Source organism: Nicotiana sylvestris, chromosome 5 (assembly GCF_000393655.2).
Source record: "Nicotiana sylvestris chromosome 5, ASM39365v2, whole genome shotgun sequence".
In the NCBI taxonomy this organism is placed as follows: Eukaryota; Viridiplantae; Streptophyta; class Magnoliopsida; order Solanales; family Solanaceae; genus Nicotiana; species Nicotiana sylvestris.
Genome location: NC_091061.1, coordinates 104,472,166 through 104,494,808, shown reverse-complemented (window position 1 = coordinate 104,494,808; position 22,643 = coordinate 104,472,166). Strand labels below are relative to the sequence as shown.

The 22,643-nt window shown below is 40.7% G+C and overlaps 1 protein-coding gene across 1 annotated transcript; it reads left to right on the top strand.

Moving 5' to 3' along the window:
* Nucleotides 1-13,678: 13,678 nt before the first annotated feature.
* On the top strand, nt 13,679-21,401 carry LOC104214413 (double-stranded RNA-binding protein 2-like). The gene is made up of 3 exons (XM_009764104.2): nt 13,679-14,219; nt 16,670-16,889; nt 19,998-21,401. Exons 1-3 carry the CDS (start codon nt 13,974-13,976, stop codon nt 20,975-20,977), a joined length of 1,446 nt encoding a protein of 481 aa, XP_009762406.1. The 5' UTR covers nt 13,679-13,973; the 3' UTR covers nt 20,978-21,401.
* Nucleotides 21,402-22,643: the final 1,242 nt, after the last annotated feature.

Sequence of the window (22,643 nt, the reverse complement as noted above, 5' to 3'; positions counted from 1 at the left end):
TAGAATTTTAAGTAATTTGTGGTATTTTTTAAATTATGCGGTAATTAGTTAATTACCGGGTAACGGGACATTACCTGATTAACTAATAAGCGGATAAACACTTAATAATTATCCCCAAACAATGTGGCAAGAAGCCACCAAGATAAAAAGTGACTACGTAGTCACTTATTGCCACCTAGGCATAAATAAGAATTGGTGACTAACTAAATAATCTGCTAAGATCCAAAATGAACTAAATGAGTCCAAGAAATGTTATTCTTTCACAATTTCAAAGAACCAGAAAACACTTTCCTCTCAATATTTCAAGGAAACTAAGGACGTTACTATCCTAAAGTAATATCCATCTTTCTTGGTTTGAATGATTCAAAGATAGAGGCTTAAAATTTCATTCAAGAATTCCAACGAAGCAGAAGAAAATTCCGTTTAAGAATTTCAACAAACGCAAAAGCTTAATCCCATTTTTGAAGTTTTAAGGAATATTACACGGAGTTTTCCCTACTCTAGGTATGTTAAGGTCATCCCTTCTTTTTGTTGGCATGGTCCAACTATACTGAAGAAACGAGCAAACGCACGGTTTCCATAAAGTACTCTATTCATAGAAATAGTAAGGGTGTCTATATTCTTGATTCCCCATGAAAAATATTATTATCTTCTGTTCATGGGTCTCAGAATAATAAACAGTTGAAAAAGTTTATTCGGAAGGAATATTGAGATTATTATGTATTTTTCATGCATTTTACTCACCTATACATGTGCATTGACCCATGACCAGATGGCGTTATATACGCGTATATATGTAAATATATGTATATGGAATATGGGAAAAAGGTTACGGTGTTATATACGCACCACTACCTGCTCAGCCGGTATATGATGATGAAGTTGCCCACAGTGGCTAAAATATGACTCAGACGGTGTTATATACGCGTATATATGTAAATATATGTATATGGGGTATGGGAAAAGGTTACGGCATTATATACGCACCACCACCTGATCAGGTGGTATATGTTAATGATGTGCCCACAGTGGCGGAGATGATAAGATGGGATGCCCTCAGTGGCTTGATGATATTATGTACACTCATACCTATGCATGGCACGACATTTATACGCACGTGCATGACATTATAAACGTTTCAGAATTTATAAAGTTATTTAGATTAAAAGATATGTTTCCTTATTCCATATTTCATTTATGTCTCTTACGTACTTATTTTCATGCTTTACATACTCAGTATATTTTTTCTACTGACGCCCTATTTCACGGGGCCTGCATTTCATGCCCGCATGTGCAGGTAGGCAAGCTGACGGTCCCCCTTTTTAGGATCCCTGATCAGCGAGAGTTGGCGTGCTCCATTTGATATGGAACTGCTTTTGATTTTGGTACGATACGTTTGTGTATATATATATATATATATATATATATATATATGTATATGGGTATGACGTGGCTCAGTCCCATCTTTGTACAGTTATGTTTTTATTAGAGGTTTGTGGACAGTGTGTCTAGTTAGGTTGTATGTGGCCTTGTCGGCTTTCAATTTTGGATGTATTATTGTCTATAGCAGCCTTGCCGGCTCGCCCACTATATTCTGCATATATACGTACATATGCCTTGATGGCAGGTTTCCTTCACGTATGTTATTTTCGTAATGCAACAGATGTTATACAAGTTCATATTTTAGATGCATACTTAGGGGTGTTTGACAGATATGACTTAGGCACCCGTCGCGGCCCATCGGTTTGGGTCGTGACATCGTTCTCGTTCATTGTCGTTGTATAGGTGGTGATGTGTTCCTGAGGATCTGAAGCCCCATCATATTTCGGCACGTCTTCCATTTTGAACCACTTCGGGATCAACTCTCGTGTCGCGCTTGGTTTGAATAGAAATTGGGTATATTTCTTTGAATTCGGTCCTTTCAACACTGGTGATGCGCCCGGAATATGATCCATTCAGGCGATTATTTCCCTCATAAACTGCAGGAGTTCAATTTTAAAGGTATTATTCTCATTGTTGTTACCAGATCTGCTATTGTTCCCCTCGGCCCTGTCACAGCTGACTTCAGCCCTTGGGGTATTGTTGTCGACCCTCATTGTTTGGTTTATGGGAGCACCGGAAGGAACTAGACCTCGTCCATTCATGTTGTTGGAAGTACCCGGCAACGCCTGCCTCAATTCCGTCATGACCTGATCCTGTCGTGAGTAAGTGAAAAATAATGGTCTTTTGCTTCTCCCTCGGGATCCTTACGATTTCAACAATATGTTCGTCTTCAGCATCATCAGGAGTTACTTCTCGAACAAGTTGCCGATATTGCCCACCACGAACCGGTGTGGCCTCACCCCCTCGTTGCGGGTATCACTGATGGAATCTTCATGCTGAGACTGGTTTTCCTTGGCCTCAATGTTGTGTGTGATGTTGACATAGTTATCTGCCATTTTTTTGTGATTTTTGCTAGGAACAAAGAATCAGACAGGTTAGAAATAGATGCAAAGATGTGACTACCCGGCCGGTTGTCTTAAGAACTAACGCCATGATCCCCTATTAATTGTTTTCCTCGTGTTTATTTCTACTATTTTGATTTGTCGAGATGTCTGGTTTTGAGTTTCAGAGAGTTTTGAGACACTTAGTCCCTAAATGAGAGCTTAAGTGTTTGACCGTAGTCGGAATAGTACGAATACGGCCTCGGAATGGAAATCTAATGGTTCTGTTAGCTCCTTTGGGGGATTTCAGGATTAGGGGCGTGTTCGGATTGTGTTTTGGAGGTCCGTAGCTAATTTAGGCTTGAAATGTCGAAAGGTCAAATTTTGAAGTTTTCGGTTCGATAGTGAGATTTTGATCCGAGGGTCGGAATGGAATTTCAGAAGTTGGAGTAGCTCCGTAGTGTTGAATGTGACGTGTGTGCAAAATTTCAAGTCATTCGGACGGGGTTTGATAAACTTTTTGATCGAAAGCTTATTTTTAGAGTTTTTGGGATTCTTAGGCTTGAATCCGATGAAAAATAGGTGTTTTGATGTTGTTTTGAGCATTCCGAAGGTCGGAACAAGTTTGGATGAAGTTATGGGATATGTTGGTAGGTTTGGTTGAGGTCCTGGGGGCCTCGGGATGATTTTGGATGATTGACGGAAAGATTTTTGGAATTTGGAGTTGCAACTTCAGCTGTTTTTATGTCATAACTGCACCTGCGAGTGGGACCGCAAGTGCAGAGCCGCAGAAGCGGCGGATCAATCGCAGAAGCGGAAATGGGGAGGTTCATCAAGAGCTGCAAAAGCGGTAGGCTTTCCGCAAGAGCGGTACCGCATCTACGGATGGTGAGTCGCAGATGCGGAATCTGGTTTTATGTGAGGAGTCACAGATATGACCAGTGTTCCGCAAAAGCGGGACCGCAGATACGGTAACAGCTGGGCAGAAATATGAAATTTCGAGGGTTTAGTTTTGAAAGTTGGAAATTCGATTTGGAGCTCGGGAGAGGGCGATTTTGGGAGGAAATTGAAGAGGAGATCAGTGGGTAACAATTCTTTAACCCTTTCTAGTTATATTCCATCAATCTATAGTTAGTTTCATCATTTAATTTCGGATTGGAGATGAAAATTGGGGAAAAGTTGGAAGAAAGTTCTTAGACCTAAAATTTGACTTTTGATTGGGAATTTGACCTTAGATTTGGATAATTTTGGTATGTATGAACTCGTGAGAGTATGAGGATTCTGAAAATATAAATTTTACCCGATTTCGTGGCGTGGGCCCGAGGGGCGTTTTGGTCATTTTACCTAATTTCGTGTATTAGCTTAGAATTTAATTGTAAAATCAATTACTTGAAGTGTTATTTACATTATGCAAATGAATTGAATAGATTTGAGCCATTTGGAGTCGAGTACTCGTGGCAAGAGCGTGGTTTCGGGTTGATTATTGAGCCGGTTCGAGGTAAGTGGCTTGTCTAACCTTGTGTGGGGGACCTTCCCCTTACGATTTGGTATTACTGTTAATTAAAATATCTTATACGTCAGGTGACGAGTGTGTATTTGTGCTAATTATTGAGAATCCGATTTTCATTAAGTAATTACTAGTATGTTTCTTTTCCTGTTTATATTACCTGCATTTAAAGCCTGTTGTTAGCTTAGGAAAGCATGTGTAAGTGTTTTAATTACCTTATTTGCTCAACTGCTCTACCTGAATTCCGTGCAGCATGCTAGGCTAGAATTACTTATTTGCCTTGATATGAAATTGACATTTCTCAATATTTTCCTGATGCTGCTGTGTAATTACATTTGGGACTACGGATGTGGGATTCTGGTACTGTTTATTTGGGACTACAGATGTGGGATTCTGGTAGCTCCCCCTTGTTTGTTTATTTGGGACTACGAATGTGGGATTCCGGTAGATCCCCATGCATAGTTATATGGAACTACGGTACTGCACTAGGTAGATTTCCCCAGTACTAGGTATTTATATTTGGGACTACGGATCGGGATTTCGATAGATTCCCGCGCACTGATAGTTGGACTACGGGACGGGATCCCAAGAGATACTTGAGATATATATATATATATATATATATATATATATATATATATATATATATATATATATATATACATATATATATAATGGACTTCAGGGCGGTATCCTGGAAGGTGCCCCGATTGTTATCTCTGTGTTGAGCTGTATTTCATTCCCGTGATTTATTTTGTCTCTGTTCTAGTTATTGCTGTTCTTTCAATTCTATGTTATTTCTTACTGTTGCACTTATTTATACTGTTTTATTTCACACTGTTAACCTTTATATTTTATTTAACCTCAGTAGGGACCTGACCTTCCTCGTCACTACACGACCGAGGTTAGGCTTGGAACTTACTGAGTACCGCTGTCGTGTACTCATGCCCTTTCTGCGCATGTTTTTCATGTGCAGATCTAGGTACTTTCACTCTGTCTTATCATCCTTTAGGCGAGGCGCTTCTGTAGAGACTTCGAGGTATATCTGCCACGTCCGCAGATCGAGGAATCCCTTTCTATCTTTCTGTAATAGTATAGCCCTTCAGTATTCCCCTTTTGTTAGATATTTCTGGAGTTAGAGCTTCTTATGTATCTCTTAGCTTGTGATTCATGGGTTTCCGAGTTTTGGGATAGATATATATTGGATTTGAGAGTTATACTTTGTATGCCGAGCGGCACTTTTAAAACTCTATTTTATTACATTATTTATGTTTTAAATTGTATTCTTCCGCAAATTGGTTTATCTTCCGCGTTTTAGGCTTACCCAGTCGTAGAGACTAGGTGCCGTCACGATGGTTCACGGAGGGCGAACCAGGGTCGTGACAAGTTGGTATTAGAGCTCTAGGTTCCTAGGAGTCATGGATCACAAGCCAATTTATTAGAGTCTCGCTGATCGGTACGGAGACGTCTGTACTTATCTACGAGAGGTTATGTATCCATTAGGAAAATTCCACTTCATTTGATTTCCTTGTCCTGCGAGATTTTGATATCACAATTCTAAACTTCTATCTTCTATTCTCTCACAGATGGTGAGGACACGCGCTACCCGAGATGATCAGGCACTCGCGCCCCTTACTGCAGCCGTTATAGGTCGGGGCCGAGGTAGAGGCTAAGGATGCGCACGTGGTGCAGCCAGAGCACCTATGCGAGCTTCCACCGAGGTACCACCAACAGTTCCAGCCGGAGTCCAGGCACCTGATACGCATACTGCTACTACTGCTCCAGCACTTCAAGAGACATTAGCACAGTTCCTGAGCATGTTTGGTACGTTAGTTCAGGCGGGGTTGATTGAGGTTGTACCCGCTACTTCACAGATTGGGGAAGGAACCCAGACTTCTGCCACCCCTACTACAGAGCAGCGAGTTCTCATTGGTGGGGTTCCAAGTGTCATAGCGACACAGCCTATGGTCCCAGTTCAGTGGGTGGTGAGGACCTCTCGCCGAGTAAAGGACAGGTGGGTCCAGGAGAGAGAGGACAGACGAGGTCAGGAGAGAGAGTATAGGGAAGTGAGGAGACCTCGTAGACTGGAAAGACCCACTGGTCCTTATTTTGGAGGAAGATTACGGCATGGTAGAGGTTTTGTAGGTCAGCCAGCTCAGTTTGCATCTTAGATTTCACACAGTGTTTCAGGTGTTCAGGGGTCTTGGAGTACCCGTACTGCACAATTCCCACTGCCACGTCCTCCCAGAGCTTGCTTTGAGTGTAGTGACACACGCCATGTGGTGAGGGATTGCCCTAGACTTGGGAGGAGTGCACCTCCACAGACTTCTCAGCCACAGCACGCTCTACAGAGTTCTCAGGCTATGGTTACAGCTCCAGTTGCTACCCCGTCTGCTCATCCAGCCAGAAATGGAGATTGGGGAGGTAGAGGTCGCCCTAAAGGGGGAGGCCAGGCCAGATACTATGCCCTTCCTACCCGTACCGAGGTTGTTGCCTCCGATTCTATCATCATAGGTATTATATTGGTCTGTCACAGAGATACATTGGTTCTATTCGATCCAGGCTCCACTGACTCTTATGTGTCTTCTTATTTTGCTCTGCATTTGGGTGTATCTCGGGATTCTTTGAGTTCCCCTGTTTATGTTTCTACTCCTGTGGAAGATTCTCTTGTTGTGGACCGCATTTATTGGTCGTGTTTGGTTGCTCTTAGTGGTTTTGAGACCAAAGCCAATTTATTGTTGTTCAACATGGTAGATTTTGATATTACCTTGGGCATGAACTGGTTGTCGCCCCATTATGTTATTCTTGACTGTCACGCCAAAACCGTGACTCTGGCTATGCTAGGTGTACCGCATGTTGAGTGGAGGGGAACTTTAGATCACACTCCCAGTAGAGTTATTTCTTTTCTTAAAGCTCTGCGTATGCTTGAGAAGGGGTGTGACGCGTATTTAGCCTCTGTGAGAGATGTTAGTATTGATACCCCTTCGGTTGATTTAGTTCCAGTAGTACGGGATTTTCCCGATGTCTTTCTAGTTGATCTTCCAGGCATGCCGCCTGATAGAGATATTGATTTTGGCATTGATATGTTGCTGGGGACTCAGCCCATTTCTATTCCTCCGTATCATATGTCTCCTCCCGAGTTGAAGAAGTTGAAGGATTAGTTACAGGAATTGCTTGATAAGGGTTTTATTCGGCCTAGTGTATCATCTTGGGGTGCTCTTATCTTGTTTGTAAAGAAAAAGAATGGTTTTATGCTATGTGTATTGATTATCGCCAGTTGAACAAAGTTACAGTTAAGAACCGTTATCCTTTGCCTCGTATTGATGATCTCTTTGACTAGCTTCAGGGCACGGGTGTTTTCTAAGATTGACTTGCGCTGAGGTTACCATTAGTTGAAGATTCGGGAGCCAGATATCCCGAAGACTGCTTTCAGGACTCAGTATGGTCATTACGAGTTCCTTGTTATGTCATTTGGGTTGACCAATGCCCCAGTAGCCTTTATGCATTTGATGCACAGTGTGTTTCGGCCGTATCTTGACTCATTCGTCATTGTCTTTATTGATGAAATTCTGGTGTATTCCCGGAGTCGGGAGGATCATGAGCAGCACCTAAAGATTGTGCTTTAGACTCTAAGAGAGAAGAAGTTATATGCTAAGTTCTCGAAATGTGAGTTTTGTTGGATTCAGTAGCATTTCTAGGACACGTGGTGTCGAGTGAGGGTATTCAGGTGGATCTGAAGAAAATAGAGGTCGTGCAGAGTTAGCCTAGACCATCCTCAGCTATAGAGATCCATAGTTTCCTTGGCTTGGCGGGTTACTACTGCCGTTTTGTTGAGGGGTTTTCATCGATTGCAGCCCCTATGACCAGATTGACCCAGAAGGGTGCTCCGTTCCAGTGGACGGAGGAGTGTGAGGCGAGCTTTCAGAAGCTCAAGACAGCTTTGACTACAGCCCCAATTTTGATACTGCCTACAGGTTCGGGGTCTTATATGGTTTATTGTGACGCCTCGAGGATTGGCCTCAGAGCGGTGTTGATGCAGGACGGTAGGGTGATTGCCTACGCATCCAGATAGTTGAAGATACATGAGAAGAATTACCCTGTCCACGACTTTGAGTTAGCCGCCATTGTTCACACCCTGAAGATCTGGCGCCATTGTTTATACGGGGTTCCTTGTGAGATTTATACTGATCATCGGAGCTTGCAGCACCTGTTCAAGCAAAAGGATCTAAATTTGCACCAGATGAGGTGGTTAGAGTTGTTGAAGTACTATGATATCACTATTTTGTATCACCCGAGCAAGGCCAATGTGGTGGTCGATGCTTTGAGTCACCGGGCGGAGAGTTTGGGGAGTTTGGCTTATTTACCAGCATCAGAGAGGCCTATGGCGATGGATGTTCAGGCCTTAGCCAGCCAGTTTGTGAGATTGGATCTTTCGGAGCCTAGTCGAGTTCTAGCTTGCGTGGTTTCTCAGTTTTCCCTATTTGATTGTATCAGGGAGCGGTAGTATGATGACACTCATTTGCTTGTTCTTAAGGACAAGGTTTAGCACAGTAATGCCAGAGATGTGACTATTGGTGATGATGGGGTATTGAGGATGCAGGGTCGAATTTGTGTAGCCAATGTTGATGGGCTTCGGGAGTTGATTCTGGAGGAGGCCCATAGCTCGCGGTATTCCATTCATCCGGGTGCTGCGAAGATATATCAGGATTTGAGGCAGCACTACTGGTGGAGGCGGATGAAGAAAAGATATAGTTAGATTTGTAGCTCGGTGCCTCAACTGTCAGCAGGTGAAGTATGAGCACCAGAGACTGAGTGGGTTGCTTCAGCAGATAGAGATTCTGGAGTGGAAGTGGGAGATGATCACTATGGACTTTGTAGTTGGGCTCCCACAGACGTTGAGAAAGTTCGATGCTATTTGGGTGATTGTGGATCGGCTGACCAAGTCCGCTCACTTTATTCTTGTATGTACTACTTATTCCTCGGACCGGTTGGCGAAGATCTATATCCGGGAGATTGTTTGTATGCATGGTATTCCAGTTTCCATCATTTCAAATAGAGGTACTCAGTTAACATCACGGTTCTAGAGAGTCGTTCAGCATGAGTTGGGTACTCGAGTGGAGTTGAGTACAACATTTCACCCGCAGATGGACGGACAGTCTGAGCGCACTATTCAGATTCTTAAGGATATGCTCTGTGCGTGTGTGATTAAGTTTTGAGGGTCTTGGGATCAGTTCTTGCCATTGGAGGAGTTTGCCTATAACAACAGCTATCAGTCCAGCATTTAGATGGCACCGTACGAGGCTTTATATGGTAGGCGGTGTAGATCCCCGGTGGGTTGGTTTGAGCCGGGTGAGGCTAGATTATTGGGCATATACTTGGTTTAGAATGCCTTGGAAAAGGTCAAGGTGATTCAAGATAGACTCCGTACAGCCCAGTCCAGACAGAAGATCTATGCGGAACGGAAGATTCATGATGTTTCCTATATGATTGGAGAGCGGGTTCTGCTTCGGGTATCGCCTATGAAGGGCGTTATGAGATTTGGGAAGAATGGAAAGTTGAGTCCAAGGTTTATTGGCCCTTTTAAGATATTGAGGCGTGTTGGGGAGATTGATTATGAGCTTGCCTTACCTCCCAGCTTGGTAGGAGTTCATCCGGTATTTCATGTTTCGATGCTCCGGAGGTATCACGGTGATCCGTCGCACGTGTTAGATTTTAGTTCAGTCTAGTTGGACAAGGATCTATCCTATGTTGAGGAGCCAGTGGCAATATTGGACAGGCAGGTTAGAAAGCTGAGGTCAAAGAACATTGCATCAGTAAAGGTTCAGTGGCGGGGCCAGCCGGTCGAGGAAGCGACCTGGGAGACCGAGCAGAATATGCGCAGCCATTACCCTCATCTATTCCCTACTTCATGTATGTCTCTATGCTCGTTCGAGGACGAACGAATGTTTAAGTGTAGGAGGATGTGACGACCCAGCCAGTCATCTTAAGAATTAACATCCCGATCCACTATTAACTGCTTTACCCGTGTTTATTTCTACTATTTTGATTTGCTGGGATGTTCGGTTTCGAGTTTCGGAGAGTTTTGGGATGCTTAGTCTCTAAATGAGAGCTTAAGTGTTGAAAAGTTGATCGTAGTCGGAACAGTGCGAAGACAACCCCGGAATGGAAATTCGATGGTTCCGTTAGCTTCGTTGGGGGGATTTCGGGCTTAGGGGCGTGTTCAGATTATGTTTTGGAGGTTCGTAGCTAATTTAGGCTTGAAATGCCGAAAGGTCGAATTTTGAAGTTTCCGGTTCGATAGTGAGATTTTGATCCGAGGGTCAGAATGGAATTTTGGAAGTTGGAGTAGCTCCGTAGTATTGAATGTGATGTGTGTGCAAAATTTTAAGTCATTCGAATGAGGTTTGATAGACTTTTTTATCAAAAGCGTATTTTTAGAGTTTTTGGGATTCTTAGGCTTGAATATGATGAAAAATAGGTGTTTTGATGTTGTTTTGAGAGTTCCGAAGGTCAGAACAAGTTTGAATGAAGTTATGGGATATGTTGGTAGGTTTGGTTGAGGTTTCGGGGGCCTCGAGATGATTTTGGATGGTTAACGGAAAGATTTTTGGAATTTGGAGTTGCAGCTTCAGCTGTTTTACTGTCATAACCGCACCTGCGAGTATGGGACCGTAGGTGCGGAGCCGCAGAAGTGGTGGATCAATCGCAGAAGCGAAAATAAAAAGGTTCAGCAAGAGCCGCAGAAGCGGTAGGCTTTCCGCAAGAGTGGTACCACATCTGCGGATGGTGAGTCGCAGATGCGGAATCTGGTTTTAAGTGAGGAGTCACAGATATGACCAGTGTTCCGCAAAAGCGGGACCGCAGATACGGTAACAGCTGGGCAGAAATATGAAATTTCGAGGGTTTAGTTTTGAAAGTTGGAAATTCGATTTGGAGCTCGGGAGAGGGCGATTTTGGGAGGAAATTGAAGAGGAGATCAGTGGGTAACAATTCTTTAACCCTTTCTAGTTATATTCCATCAATCTATAGTTAGTTTCATCATTTAATTTCGGATTGGAGATGAAAATTGGGGAAAAGTTGGAAGAAAGTTCTTAGACCTAAAATTTGACTTTTGATTGGGAATTTGACCTTAGATTTGGATAAATTTGGTATGCTCGTGAGAGTATGAGGATTCTGAAAATATAAATTTTACCCGATTTCAAGACGTGGGCCCTAGGGGTGTTTTGGTCATTTTACCTAATTTCGCGTATTAGCTTAGAATTTAATTGTAAAATCAATTACTTGAAGTGTTATATACATTATGCAAATGAATTGAATAGATTTGGGCCATTTGGAGTCGAGTACTCGTGGCAAGAGCATGGTTTCGAGTTGATTATTGAGCCGATTCGAGGTAAGTGGCTAGTCTAACCTTGTGTGGGGGACCTTCCCCTTAGGATTTGGCATTATTGTTAATTGAATGCCTTGTCCGTGAGGTGACGAGTGCATACTTGTGCTAATTGTTGAGAATCTGGTTTTCATTAAGTAATTACTAGTATGTTTCTTTTTCTGTTTATATTACCTGCATTTAAAGCCTGTTGTTTGCATAGGAAAGCATGTCTAAGTGTTTTAATTGCTTTATTTGCTCAATTGCTCTACCTAAATTCCGTGTTGCATGCTAGGCTAGAATTACTTATTTGCCTTGATATGAAATTGACATTTCTGAATACTTTCCTGATGTTGTTGTGTAATTACATTTGGGACTATGGATGTGGGATTCCGGTAGCTCCCCCGTGTCTGTTTAGTTGGGATTACGGATGTGGGATTCCGGTAGCTCCTCCTTGTCTGTTTATTTGGGACTACGGATGTGGGATTCCGGTAGCTCCCCCTTATCTGTTTATTTGGGACTACGGATGTGGGATTCTGGTAGATACCCCTGCACAATTATATGGAACTACGGGGCTGCACCCGGTAGATTTCCCCAGTACTGGGTATTTATATTTGGGACTACGGGTCAGGAATCTGGTAGATCCCCGCGCACTGATAGTTGGACTACGGGACGGGATCTTGGGAGATCTTTCGGATATATATATATGATGGACTTCAGGACGGTATCCTGGAAGGTGCCCGGTTGTTATCTCTGTGTTGAGCTGTATTTCTTTCCCGTGATTTATTTTGTCTCTGTTCTAGTTGTTGTTGTTCTTTCAATTCTATGTTATTTCTTACTGTTGCACTTATTTATACTGTTTTACTTCACACTGTTAACCCTTATATTTTATTTAACCTTGGTAGGGCCCTGACCTTTCTCGTCACTACTCGACCGAGGTTAGGCTTGGCACTTACTAAGTACCGCTGTCGTGTACTCATGCCCTTTCTGCGCATGTTTTTCATGTGCAAATCCAAGTACTTTCACTCTGTCTTATCATCCTTGAGGCGAGGCGCTTCTGTAGAGATTTCGAGGTATATCTGCCGCATCCGCAGACCAAGGAGTCCCTTTCTATCTTTCTATAATAGTATAGCCCTTCAGTATTCCCCTTTTGTTAGACATTTCTGGAGTTGGAGCTTCTTATGTATCTCTTAGCTTGTGATTCATGGGTTTTCGGGTTTTGCGATAGATATATATTGGATTTGAGAGTTATATTTTGTATGCTGAGCGGCACTTTTAAAACGATGTTTTATTACATTATTTCTATTTTAAATTATATTCTTCCGCAAATTGGTTTATCTTCCACGTTTTAGGCTCACCTAGTCGTAGAGACTAGGTGCCGTCATGATGGTTCACGGAGGTCGAACTGGGGTCGTGACAAAGGATCAACTCAATTACACAACTGTCTAAAACCCACGATAGGTGACAAACTATATACCCGTAAAGCAGTACAGTTGAATTTATACATAATTTATAGACAAGTGAATCGATTTGATCCTAAAATGATAAATGAATTAAACAAGAAAGTAAGACTTAGTCTTGAAATCGAAATAAAATAGCAGAAATCTCCGTTTCGGGGGCAATAAGAACAATATTAATAAGTAAGAGGATAAAATAGTATTAAGCTTTTGAGCAAAGTATAGTATTAGCTTGTTAGAAAATTAGTCTCTCTTACAATGGTTGTAGAGTTCACTATTTATAGTTGCACCTAGGGAACAAGGTCCTAGGATCAAGCCCCTCTTTAATGACAATTATGAGGGTCATTGAAGAATGTGTAATGATAGGGAGTGAATGCCAAATTCTTTGTAACGGACCATGTGCTTAGTGCTGTAGAATATTCTCCATTAAATGCTACCGAGTGGCAAATATTTATTTCGCCTTTATGAATACCATTCTCTCCGATAACAAACGAGATCATTGTCTTCGGCCTTGATTGTCTTCTGTCTTCGGCTACACGTGTCGCTTTATCATGTGAGCATTAAATATAAACATATTTTACCCTATACACACGTATGCTCTTAAACTAGATAACTCATACATAACAAATTACGTATTACTATTATTTATAACATTATAGTGTCTCCATGACTACTTTCATAGATAATGGTAGCATTTTTTGTTCATTATTACTCCCTCCGGTCTATAATAAGTGACCAATTTATTTTGGGCACTCCCAGTAATAATACTACAATCATTATCGTAATTTTGTAAAATTAGTTCGTGAATGAAAGAAATGGTCCTCTAAACGGTCAAATTTCATAATTTCTCTACCTTAACAACATGAGAATGCGCGTAGATGAGTAGTCCACACCTGTTCTTTAATGCAAGCCGAAAAAAGAGTTCACTAATTAAATTAAACTCTTTTTTTCCTTTTTTGAAGAAAATCTAGCTGTTTTTCTCTCTGTAGAGGCAAAAATCCTCAGATGTTACTCTCTCTCTCTCCGTAAATCATTACATACACTCCAAGTGTATGTAAATACACCAAAAACCCTAGAGTAACTCTCCGATCGATCTCCATGGCCAGCGAACATGAAAGCCTCCGATTATTCAATTAACTGATTTCAGCTGATTTTTCTTCCATTTACTTTTTGAAGTTTCATTTTTCGTGTTTGCTGGGATTGGTGTGTCGGTTGTTGAAGAAATGTATAAGAACCAGCTACAGGAGCTGGCACAGAGGAGCTGCTTCAACTTGCCGTCCTACACATGTATAAGAGAAGGTCCCGATCACGCGCCGCGGTTCAAGGCGACGGTGAACTTCAACGGCGAGATTTTCGAGAGTCCTAACTACTGCTCCACACTTCGTCAGGCCGAGCACTCCGCCGCTGAGGTTGCACTCAATGCACTCGCTAGTCGTGGTCCTTCTAACTCCCTCGCCGCTAGAATTCTCGTGAGTTAATTTTCAAATTTTAGGGTTTTTCCATAAATGTTTAGGTGTTGCATTTATGGTTTCTATTGGGTTGAGTTTAGCTGTATAAGGAATGCTGATCTTCTATGGTAAGAGGTTGGGTAGAATGGTTAATTCGTCTTTATGAGGCTGTGAGATAGCAGAAATGTTCATAATCATAAGCTTCAATGACTTTGCCATTATTAGCCTAAAAGCAAGCATTGATTGGTAACCTGGAAAACAGTGACTATCATGCCATAACTGGTTAAATTATGTAAAATAAAAATAAAAATTGCCAGTGCATATAATTGAAATCCTGAGTTATCTCCTCTTTTTTCTAGTTGATGTTGTAGGAGAGCTGTGTGTAAGATATTTGGCTGTTGGATTCTCAGCTTCTTATATGGTTGTGAAATTGTGTCTAATGTAATTGACGGATTTAAGTTTGTTTTGAATATGTATTTATTTTCCAGCAACTGTAAAGTCTGCCAAGTTACTCGACTGTTGTGTGACTTGAAGTGTTGAACACTTCTTTTCGGAAGTTCTGGAACTATATGTACATAATGTGCATTTTAGAGTTAAATGTGGATATAGCTAGGACTTCTAAATTTATCAATGCACATTTTAGAATTTGACACATACAATGGCCTATCAATGTGTATCATGTATGACTGTCTGTTCTGTCTCCACTTTCTCCTGTCTAAGTTTACATCAATAGGTTTGGGATAAATCATTTTTAAGCTGTAATATTTTGATATTCTATGACTTGATGCCTCACTCAGGAGGGCTTCCTAGTGATTTCCTAATTATCAGTTATCCACATTCTTTTCGTCAAGATTCATTTCGATAGCTGGAAAGTCTCTCTTGCACATGTCAAACTTAAGCTTACCTTTTAGCTTTAATTGTCAAAAAATGTCAAACTTAAGCATATTTGATGTTTATCTTTAAGTTGGATGTTTAAAAGATTATAATTGAACTATAATAATATCGTAATGATATATGATTTAGGCCTTTGAGACCAAAGTAACATGTGGACTTGGATGCGGAACTCATATTTTGGAAAGTGTATGCTCATATTAGGCGTCTCTTAATGTTGATTGTACTCAGCACATTACAGATGATAGAGTAGGCATTTGCATTATTCTTTTAGGAATAGAAACTGGGGAGTCCGAACAACAGAAGTGGGACTCCTCTAGCGGAAGTGGTGCAATCATAATGATAGAGTATAAGTGAAACGATGAAATTGGTGGTTGAGTAGTTAATATCATTCACAATACTTCATATTGTTGACTTCTGATAAGTGAAGTGGTCCTAGCTAAGTTGGGTACTGTAAAAACAACTGGCATCTTGTGTCTTTTGTGAAATAAGAGAAATAGATAAAGATGGTGAGTTGTTGTCATTTAGTAAGTGCAGTACTTAATATCATGGGAAGAGTTATTGTTCATTAGTATAATGTATTGGTTTTCTCTTCTTTACTAGTTTCCCCGGGCTTGGTCTAGTGGTAACAGCGCTGTGAGTAATGTATGGGTTAGGTGCACATCAAGCCATAGACAAAAGTCTGGTATTTAAGGGGAGAAAGTAGAGGGCTTGGCACATTATCCACCAAGTTGCAAACCTTGCGCCCAAAAGAAGACTTATATTTTGCTTTGTATTGTTAAATCATCTTTGTTGAGAAATTTGTGGTTTGGTGAACATAGCTCCTTTTGTTTAGGGTTTAGGGTTTAGTTCCTTCAGCTTTATCTTCATATCAAAAAAGAAGTTCCTTATGTTTTTATCTTAGAGCTAGACAGGTCTAAGTTTCCCAAACCGATATCTCTAAGAATTACTGCCATAATTAATTCTGTTCAATTTTTTTTTTTAAAAGTATGGAGTTTTTGTCTTGTTGTATTGGTGCATTTTTTATTGGTGCATCAGGGGTTGCTCTGATGGTAAGCAACGTCCACTTCCAACCAAGAGGTTGTGAGTTCGAGTCTCCCCAGGAGCAAGGTGGGAAGTTCTTGGCGGGAAGAATGCCGGGGGTCTATTTGGAAACAGCCTCTCTACCCTAGGGTAGGGGTAAGGTCTGCGTACACACTACCCTCCCCAGAACCCACTAAGTGGGATTATACTGGGTTGTTGTTGTTGTTGTTGTTGTTGTTGTATTGGTGCATTTTTTAGGTATAGATCCTGTAATGTCATAGAGGAGATTAAAACCCCATTTTTACATATGTATAATGTGGCCCATCGATGTCTTTGCGACGGAAACACCTATATATTGGTGTTTGTACTATATAGGGATATGTAAAATTCATCTAGTCATTGGAGATGTAGCTGCCAAGTATTGGCACAAATCTTTCTGCAGGCTCATACTGATGATTGGTTATTTGCTTCATTAGCAAAAAGAAAAAGAAAAACTAATGATTTGTTGTTTGCTATCGTCATGCTTATTTTCTAATTCTGCTATCTACAATTTGCAGGATGAGACGGGGGTATATAAGAATCTACTACAGGAAGTTTCACAAAGAGTAGGAGCATTATTGCCAACATATACAACCTTTAGGTCTGGTGTAGGACACCTTCCCATCTTTACCTGCATAGTAGAATTGGCAGGCGTCACATTTACGGGAGAGCCAGCTAAGAATAAGAAGCAAGCTGAAAAGAATGCAGCAATGACAGCCTGGTCATCTCTGAAACTATGTAAGTTATCTGAATACCTACTGAGCTAATTGATAGTTGCTGGATAAAATTATAACTTCGGAAATCTTATTTCTTTATGAAGAGAGACTCTAAAGGTGTATCGGGGCTTGTGCACCCCCCCACCCCCAAAACCCCATATTTCTCTCTTTGGCCATTTCATGCTTGTGGAGGGAGTAGCCTTCTGCTCTCTACTGTTCAACTCTCAGGATTAGAAATTTTTTCCATCTTTTGTCTTAACATATGTAGAGGCTATGTGTGTCATATTTTGCTTGCGCATGATTACGGAACTAATCTCATCCCCAAACAAGTTGGGGTCGGCTTTATGAATCCTCACTGATCATATTTCTCCATTTAAATTCATCTTAGCCCAACATAACTCAAAAATATGATAATTACTAGAAGTTCTCTATATATTCTATTGGCATAAAAATCTTAGATAGGGTTAAGCTCCTAGAAAGCATAAGTTCTAAAGTAAATGTACTAACATGACTAAAGCATACATCCCCTACTAATTGATATTGCTTATATAGATCTTTTTCATTCGTTGTGCCCTATCTTTTGCTAAATTTGCATGGATTCCAAGAAATTGTAGTTTTTTTAAGACAACTTCCTTCGATATGATTTTAGGTCTATCTCATTCCTTTTTAGCACTTTCATTCTAAGTTGCTCGGACACGGGTGCAGATCTAGATGTCGGGTCCTTCGAGATGTAAATTCTAAGATTCGGGGATATGAATCCTAGTACGGATACGGCTGCGGGATCCGGCTAAAAATAATTCAAAAAATAAAAATGTAAAACTATTTCTAAATTATGAGAAGTTTTGTGGAATACTTACGTATAGATTGTAAAGTGTGAATTTCTTTTTTATTCTTAAGTTGTAGATAAGTAAATGATTGATTTCCTAGATGAGATATGCTATTCTCTTCAAATTTAACCTAGTTTTGATTCTGATTTCGGCAATCAAATTGTATCTCATCTCGAACTTTTTCGTACCTCGTGATCAAAGTACCCAAAATAGTTTGACCAGATCCGGTACGGATGCCATACCCACACCCATACTAGTGTTGTGTCGACACGGGTGCGGTGCCTAAACTGTCGTGTCAGAGCAACTTATCTTTCATTCTCCATGGTTTCATACCCGGGGACCGATGCATTGTGAGGTCAACACAGGACATATCAAATCATCTCAAGCACCTTCTCTCCTTTTATCTTCTATGTCTACTAGTTGCACCTTGTGGCAAATGTGATCATTTTTAATCATGTCTAATCTTGTATGACAAGTTGACAATCCCTACTAGTACGGCACTTAGTGTATGTGCTGTAAATTTTACTGTTGTACTGTTGGTTTCATGAAAGGGTATGTAATGATTTTGTTTGGTTGATTGAAACAAAATGGCTTGATTTTCTGGAGAGAGGTTCAGGGGCTTTTAGTTCGATGATAGTGGAGTGCCTCTGCCGGAAGAACTGCAAGGAAAAGCTTATTCTCAAAAAAAAAAAAAAAAAAAAATCAAGGAGCAGCTGAAGAGTAGATAGGGTGAACAACTGTTGCAAAAGTAGGAGAAAGGAGCAAGAATAAGGGATCACTAAAGAGTGTAGTTAGTGATTAGAGCTAGCAAACAGATGAAATCAGTTGATTTCTATGGATGCTAAAGACATCTAATAGATGACGTTGACTGTCAGTTATGTTTACCTTTGGGAACATTGACCATAAGACAGCCTTCCTAACACATACAAATAGTTAGCTTGAGAAATAGAAAGAAAGATGGAAAGATTGATAGAGAAGACAAAGCCTGGAGAATAAGACTTTTTGGAGTCAACTGAAGCTTTATTTGAGACTCTAACCACAGAAGCTGTATCAAACTTTTGGAAAGGAGAAGTGGAGTCAAACTTGGAGCATGAGTTTTTACTTGAGGCTCATTTTGACTCTTGAAACTTGATCAGTTCTAAATATTACCCCTTCACAGCCCCTTCCCACTAGAAAAGGAAAAACCAAAAAGAAAAAGTGCCTTGCATTGACCAGCAGAAAATGAAACCTGCTGATTTGTCACTTTTCTTGTGCGTGTACCATATCAAGCGTATTGGGACAGTTTTCCTTCCGCAGCATTAGTAGCATCCTTCAGATGAATATTATTGAATCTCCTCATGCTTTACTTGGATTATACTGCATTATGTGTATGGTAGTAAGAAATGGGCTCTGGGGATTGCTATCCATATACTGGAGTGACAACATAATATGGGGGCCCAACATCGGGTAAATCAAGAATTGAAATTGGTCTGGCATTGATACCACGTTAAGAAAAGTAATATGGGCGCCCAAAAGCCATGAGGTGAGGATGGCCTAAGACCATATAAGTAGACCAAATATTTCACATTCTACCCATGTGGGACAACTTAACAGTAGTAATTGAACAGCAGCTGGTGAGGAGGGCAATGACTAGTGACGTGAAGACAGCTTCCCGGATGATAAACCATTAAACAGTCACAAGCACATAACCTCCTGCCTTTTGTTTATTTTCATCGATTGTCACGTAGCAAATCCATATTTGTTTCACAAGCTCCACGGAGTGGCCCTTTACGAAAATGTGATCTCAAGTGCACACGCATGCATGTGTCTTGGTTTTGTCAGGCCATACTTGAAGGTTGAATTGTGAGGCAAGGCTGCCTGTGTGCTTGTCTAAGTAATTGAAAGGATGAAAATATTACCTGCTATGGGACTTTTTTTGAGCTGATTGACTCTCATACTGCCAATTCCTTGCAGCAATGTAGGAGTATTAACTTTTTCAAAGAGTATAATGATGTCAAGTGCAGTTTCAGTGTGATAGTCTAATGTTTGCTTCTATTGTGCTTACAAATGATTATTTGGTCAATTAGGCATGATTTGTTTATTTTTGATGGTAGGGTTTACATAGAATGTTTTCACTGCTGCACATGGATATTTGTCTGAACATTTGTCTTTTCAGAGATATGGCAATGAATTTTCAATTCTGATTTCTCGTTTTTGTTCCTTTTGGTTTTGTTCAGTATCACATTTGATATGCACTTTGATATGTGATAAAAAACTTTAGGTTGTTGGTGAGTGACATGCTTTTACTTTTTTTTTCCATCCAGTGGCACAGCAGTCTGAAAGTTCAGTACCAGATAGAGGTAAAAATGATGAGCAGGAGCATGTAACTGTGGCACGTGCTCTGAGAGAGTATATTTTGAAGGCAAAACTGGCTAAAGTACCATTTCCAATTAAATTTCCAATACCTAATCCCAGACCATCAAGTATACAGCAGCTTCCATCTTCAACATCAAAAATCCTTCCACTAATATGCCCAAGAACTGCTGCTCGCACTAGACCAGTCAGTCCATTATGTGTAAAAACTGCTTCTCAAAGTCGACCTATTAGTACTACAGGAAGTAATACATCCTTGAGTCCAAGAACAGCACAAGCAATCAGTAGTATTATAAATGAAAGCTTTTCCATGGAGAGCCACAGTGTTCGAGCAGATAAGTTCCCTGTCGTTGGCGCAGCACCATATATTCCTATCAGGCATTTTGGCCCACACCATAGAATGGCGCCTCCAGTGACAATAAGGAATGCAGTTCCTGTTTTCTCCGCACCACAACTTCCGCCACCATCTCAATCTCCAAGGGCAATGAGGCCACCAGGATTCGGAGTGGCACCACCTGTCTGTGTAAGACAGACAGTGCCAGTTTATGCTGCTCCCCCTACACGGTCAGAGGAACTACCGGCGTTAGATCCAGCACTTGAATTAAGGAAACCCCTATTTTCTAGAACTGCACCTGTTCGAGTTGAGGAACAACTGGCTCTAAAGGAACCTGAAATTCAGGTGCATGACTCATCGATTAAAGTAGCTCCATCACCACAATGCCTCTCAGGGGTCCATGTTGAGGAGCGACCAGGCTCTCGAGTCCAACCAGCTCAGCTAGAGAAGCCAACTGATTTTAACATTTTACCAGTTCAAGTTGATCCAGTGGCTTCAAAGAACTCAGCAACGCCAACAGGTGTGACTGGGATTGCAGCTGACAGGAAGCTGCAAGAGTCTGAAGAGATAGAGAAATTGGAACAGCTGAAGATCTGATGTGATCTCGGGAATGGGATGTTCTAAAATGCAGGAACCTTTGATGTAGGCTGGTGTACTGGTACTTATCTTGTACGTCTTTATGTAAGCTTAAATTTTTCAGTTCCTTTTACATTCTATATAGAAGAGTCTCCTGTGGAATAGGTGTAGCTGCCTTTGCCCCCGGTTCTTGAGTTCAAAGCGCAGTACACTGCCAGCAATCCTTGAAACTGCCTCTGGTTATTTGGAGAATGGATATGTAGTTATAATAGAAGTCAACATATGTAAGGTTCTTATCAGAAATTATTTAGTATGAGCAAGTAGTAAGTGTACTTCTCTATCAGATCTTTCCTAGTGTATGCAGGTTCCTACTGGTTAAAAGTCTTAGCTTGTTGCTTCTGTGAAATAGTCTACCGATATAAAATGCAATATGCCTTTCTGCTTTTATCTTTTCCACATTTTTATAGTGAACTAACTTAGCTCTTTACTTTTCTTTTTCTCTTCCTCTTTTCATTTTCATTTTGGTACAACTATAGGATGACAAAATCTGTCATACATTCATTTTAAGTTCCACGAACTAGGCAAACGCGTACTGATTGTGGCTCTAAAGGTGGATAGTTCTCCCATTAAAAGAGTTATTCGTTAAGAAGTGGTGGACAAACTAAAGAATCTAGGTTTATGATTAAAAGTTCAAAAATGATTAGGTTGTTAAAGCACATCTTCTTGATTATTCTGTCTCATTTTGTGACATACACATTCTTCTTTTTGAAAATCATTTAATTTTAGCCTACCATTTTATCTTTGATAATATGACTTATTGAGACCCCTTGATGTCAAAGCTCATTCTTTTATAGAAGAGAGAAAATAAAAAATTATCTTGGACTCTCATCATCAATCATTTAAAATGATGATATTTGTAATTTGCATATATTTGACAAATATGTTAATTTTTTTTTAACTTTCTTAAAACTCTTTGTGCAATCGAACGTCTTTACATAAAATAAGACGAAGAATACACTATTAATAATTAAATGTTGTTAGAAAATATTTTCTTCACTACAAGATTAATAACTATCATTTCAAGTGCGTACTCGACCGTAGATGCAACCGAGTACAAGTAAATTTTTCTGGATGCTTTTAGCATTTAAACATAAAAAAAAACGGGAGAGTTTCTGAGTGTTTCAAACGGGGGCTAAGATTGGGCATTGGGCAGATCTTAGTGTATCCAGATATCTTGAGAGAGATATAGGGTCGAAACAAGAAAGAAACGGGAGGGTTTCTGAGTGTTTCAAACGGGGGCTAAGATTGGGCATTGGGCAGATCTTAGTGTGGCATAAGAGCGACTTGTGTTCTTTGCCAAAGTGGAGTTGTGATCGGATTGTAATCATAGTCAGATTCCTTTTATTATACTGTAAATAATATAAAGCTTGGGATTTTCCCGTATTTGATTGTCTCTTTGCAATTGCTGTCAAATTCGTCTAAGTAAAAGCTTGCTGAAAATTTAGCAAGGTGTTGGACAGGCTGAAGGCCAAGTTAGGGGGCGGAACTTGGCTGCCGCGTGGGGCGCGATTTTTGTAGACGGAAAACAGCCCCGTGACATGACGTGTACCACGTGTGAAATGACGTGGCGCGCGAAGTCAATTGGATGAACTGATAGAGATATACCACATGACAAGTAACGTGACAT

What these genes read in the sequence shown, in the direction of transcription:
- LOC104214413 (XM_009764104.2), top strand. Translation starts at nt 13,974, where the DNA reads ATGTATAAGAACCAGCTACAGGAGCTGGCACAGAGGAGCTGCTTCAAC. An exon ending in CCCTCGCCGCTAGAATTCTC is followed by an intron (nt 14,220 to 16,669) that starts GTGAGTTAATTT and finishes TACAATTTGCAG; the next exon opens with GATGAGACGGGGGTATATAA. An exon ending in CTGGTCATCTCTGAAACTAT is followed by an intron (nt 16,890 to 19,997) that starts GTAAGTTATCTG and finishes TTTTCCATCCAG; the next exon opens with TGGCACAGCAGTCTGAAAGT.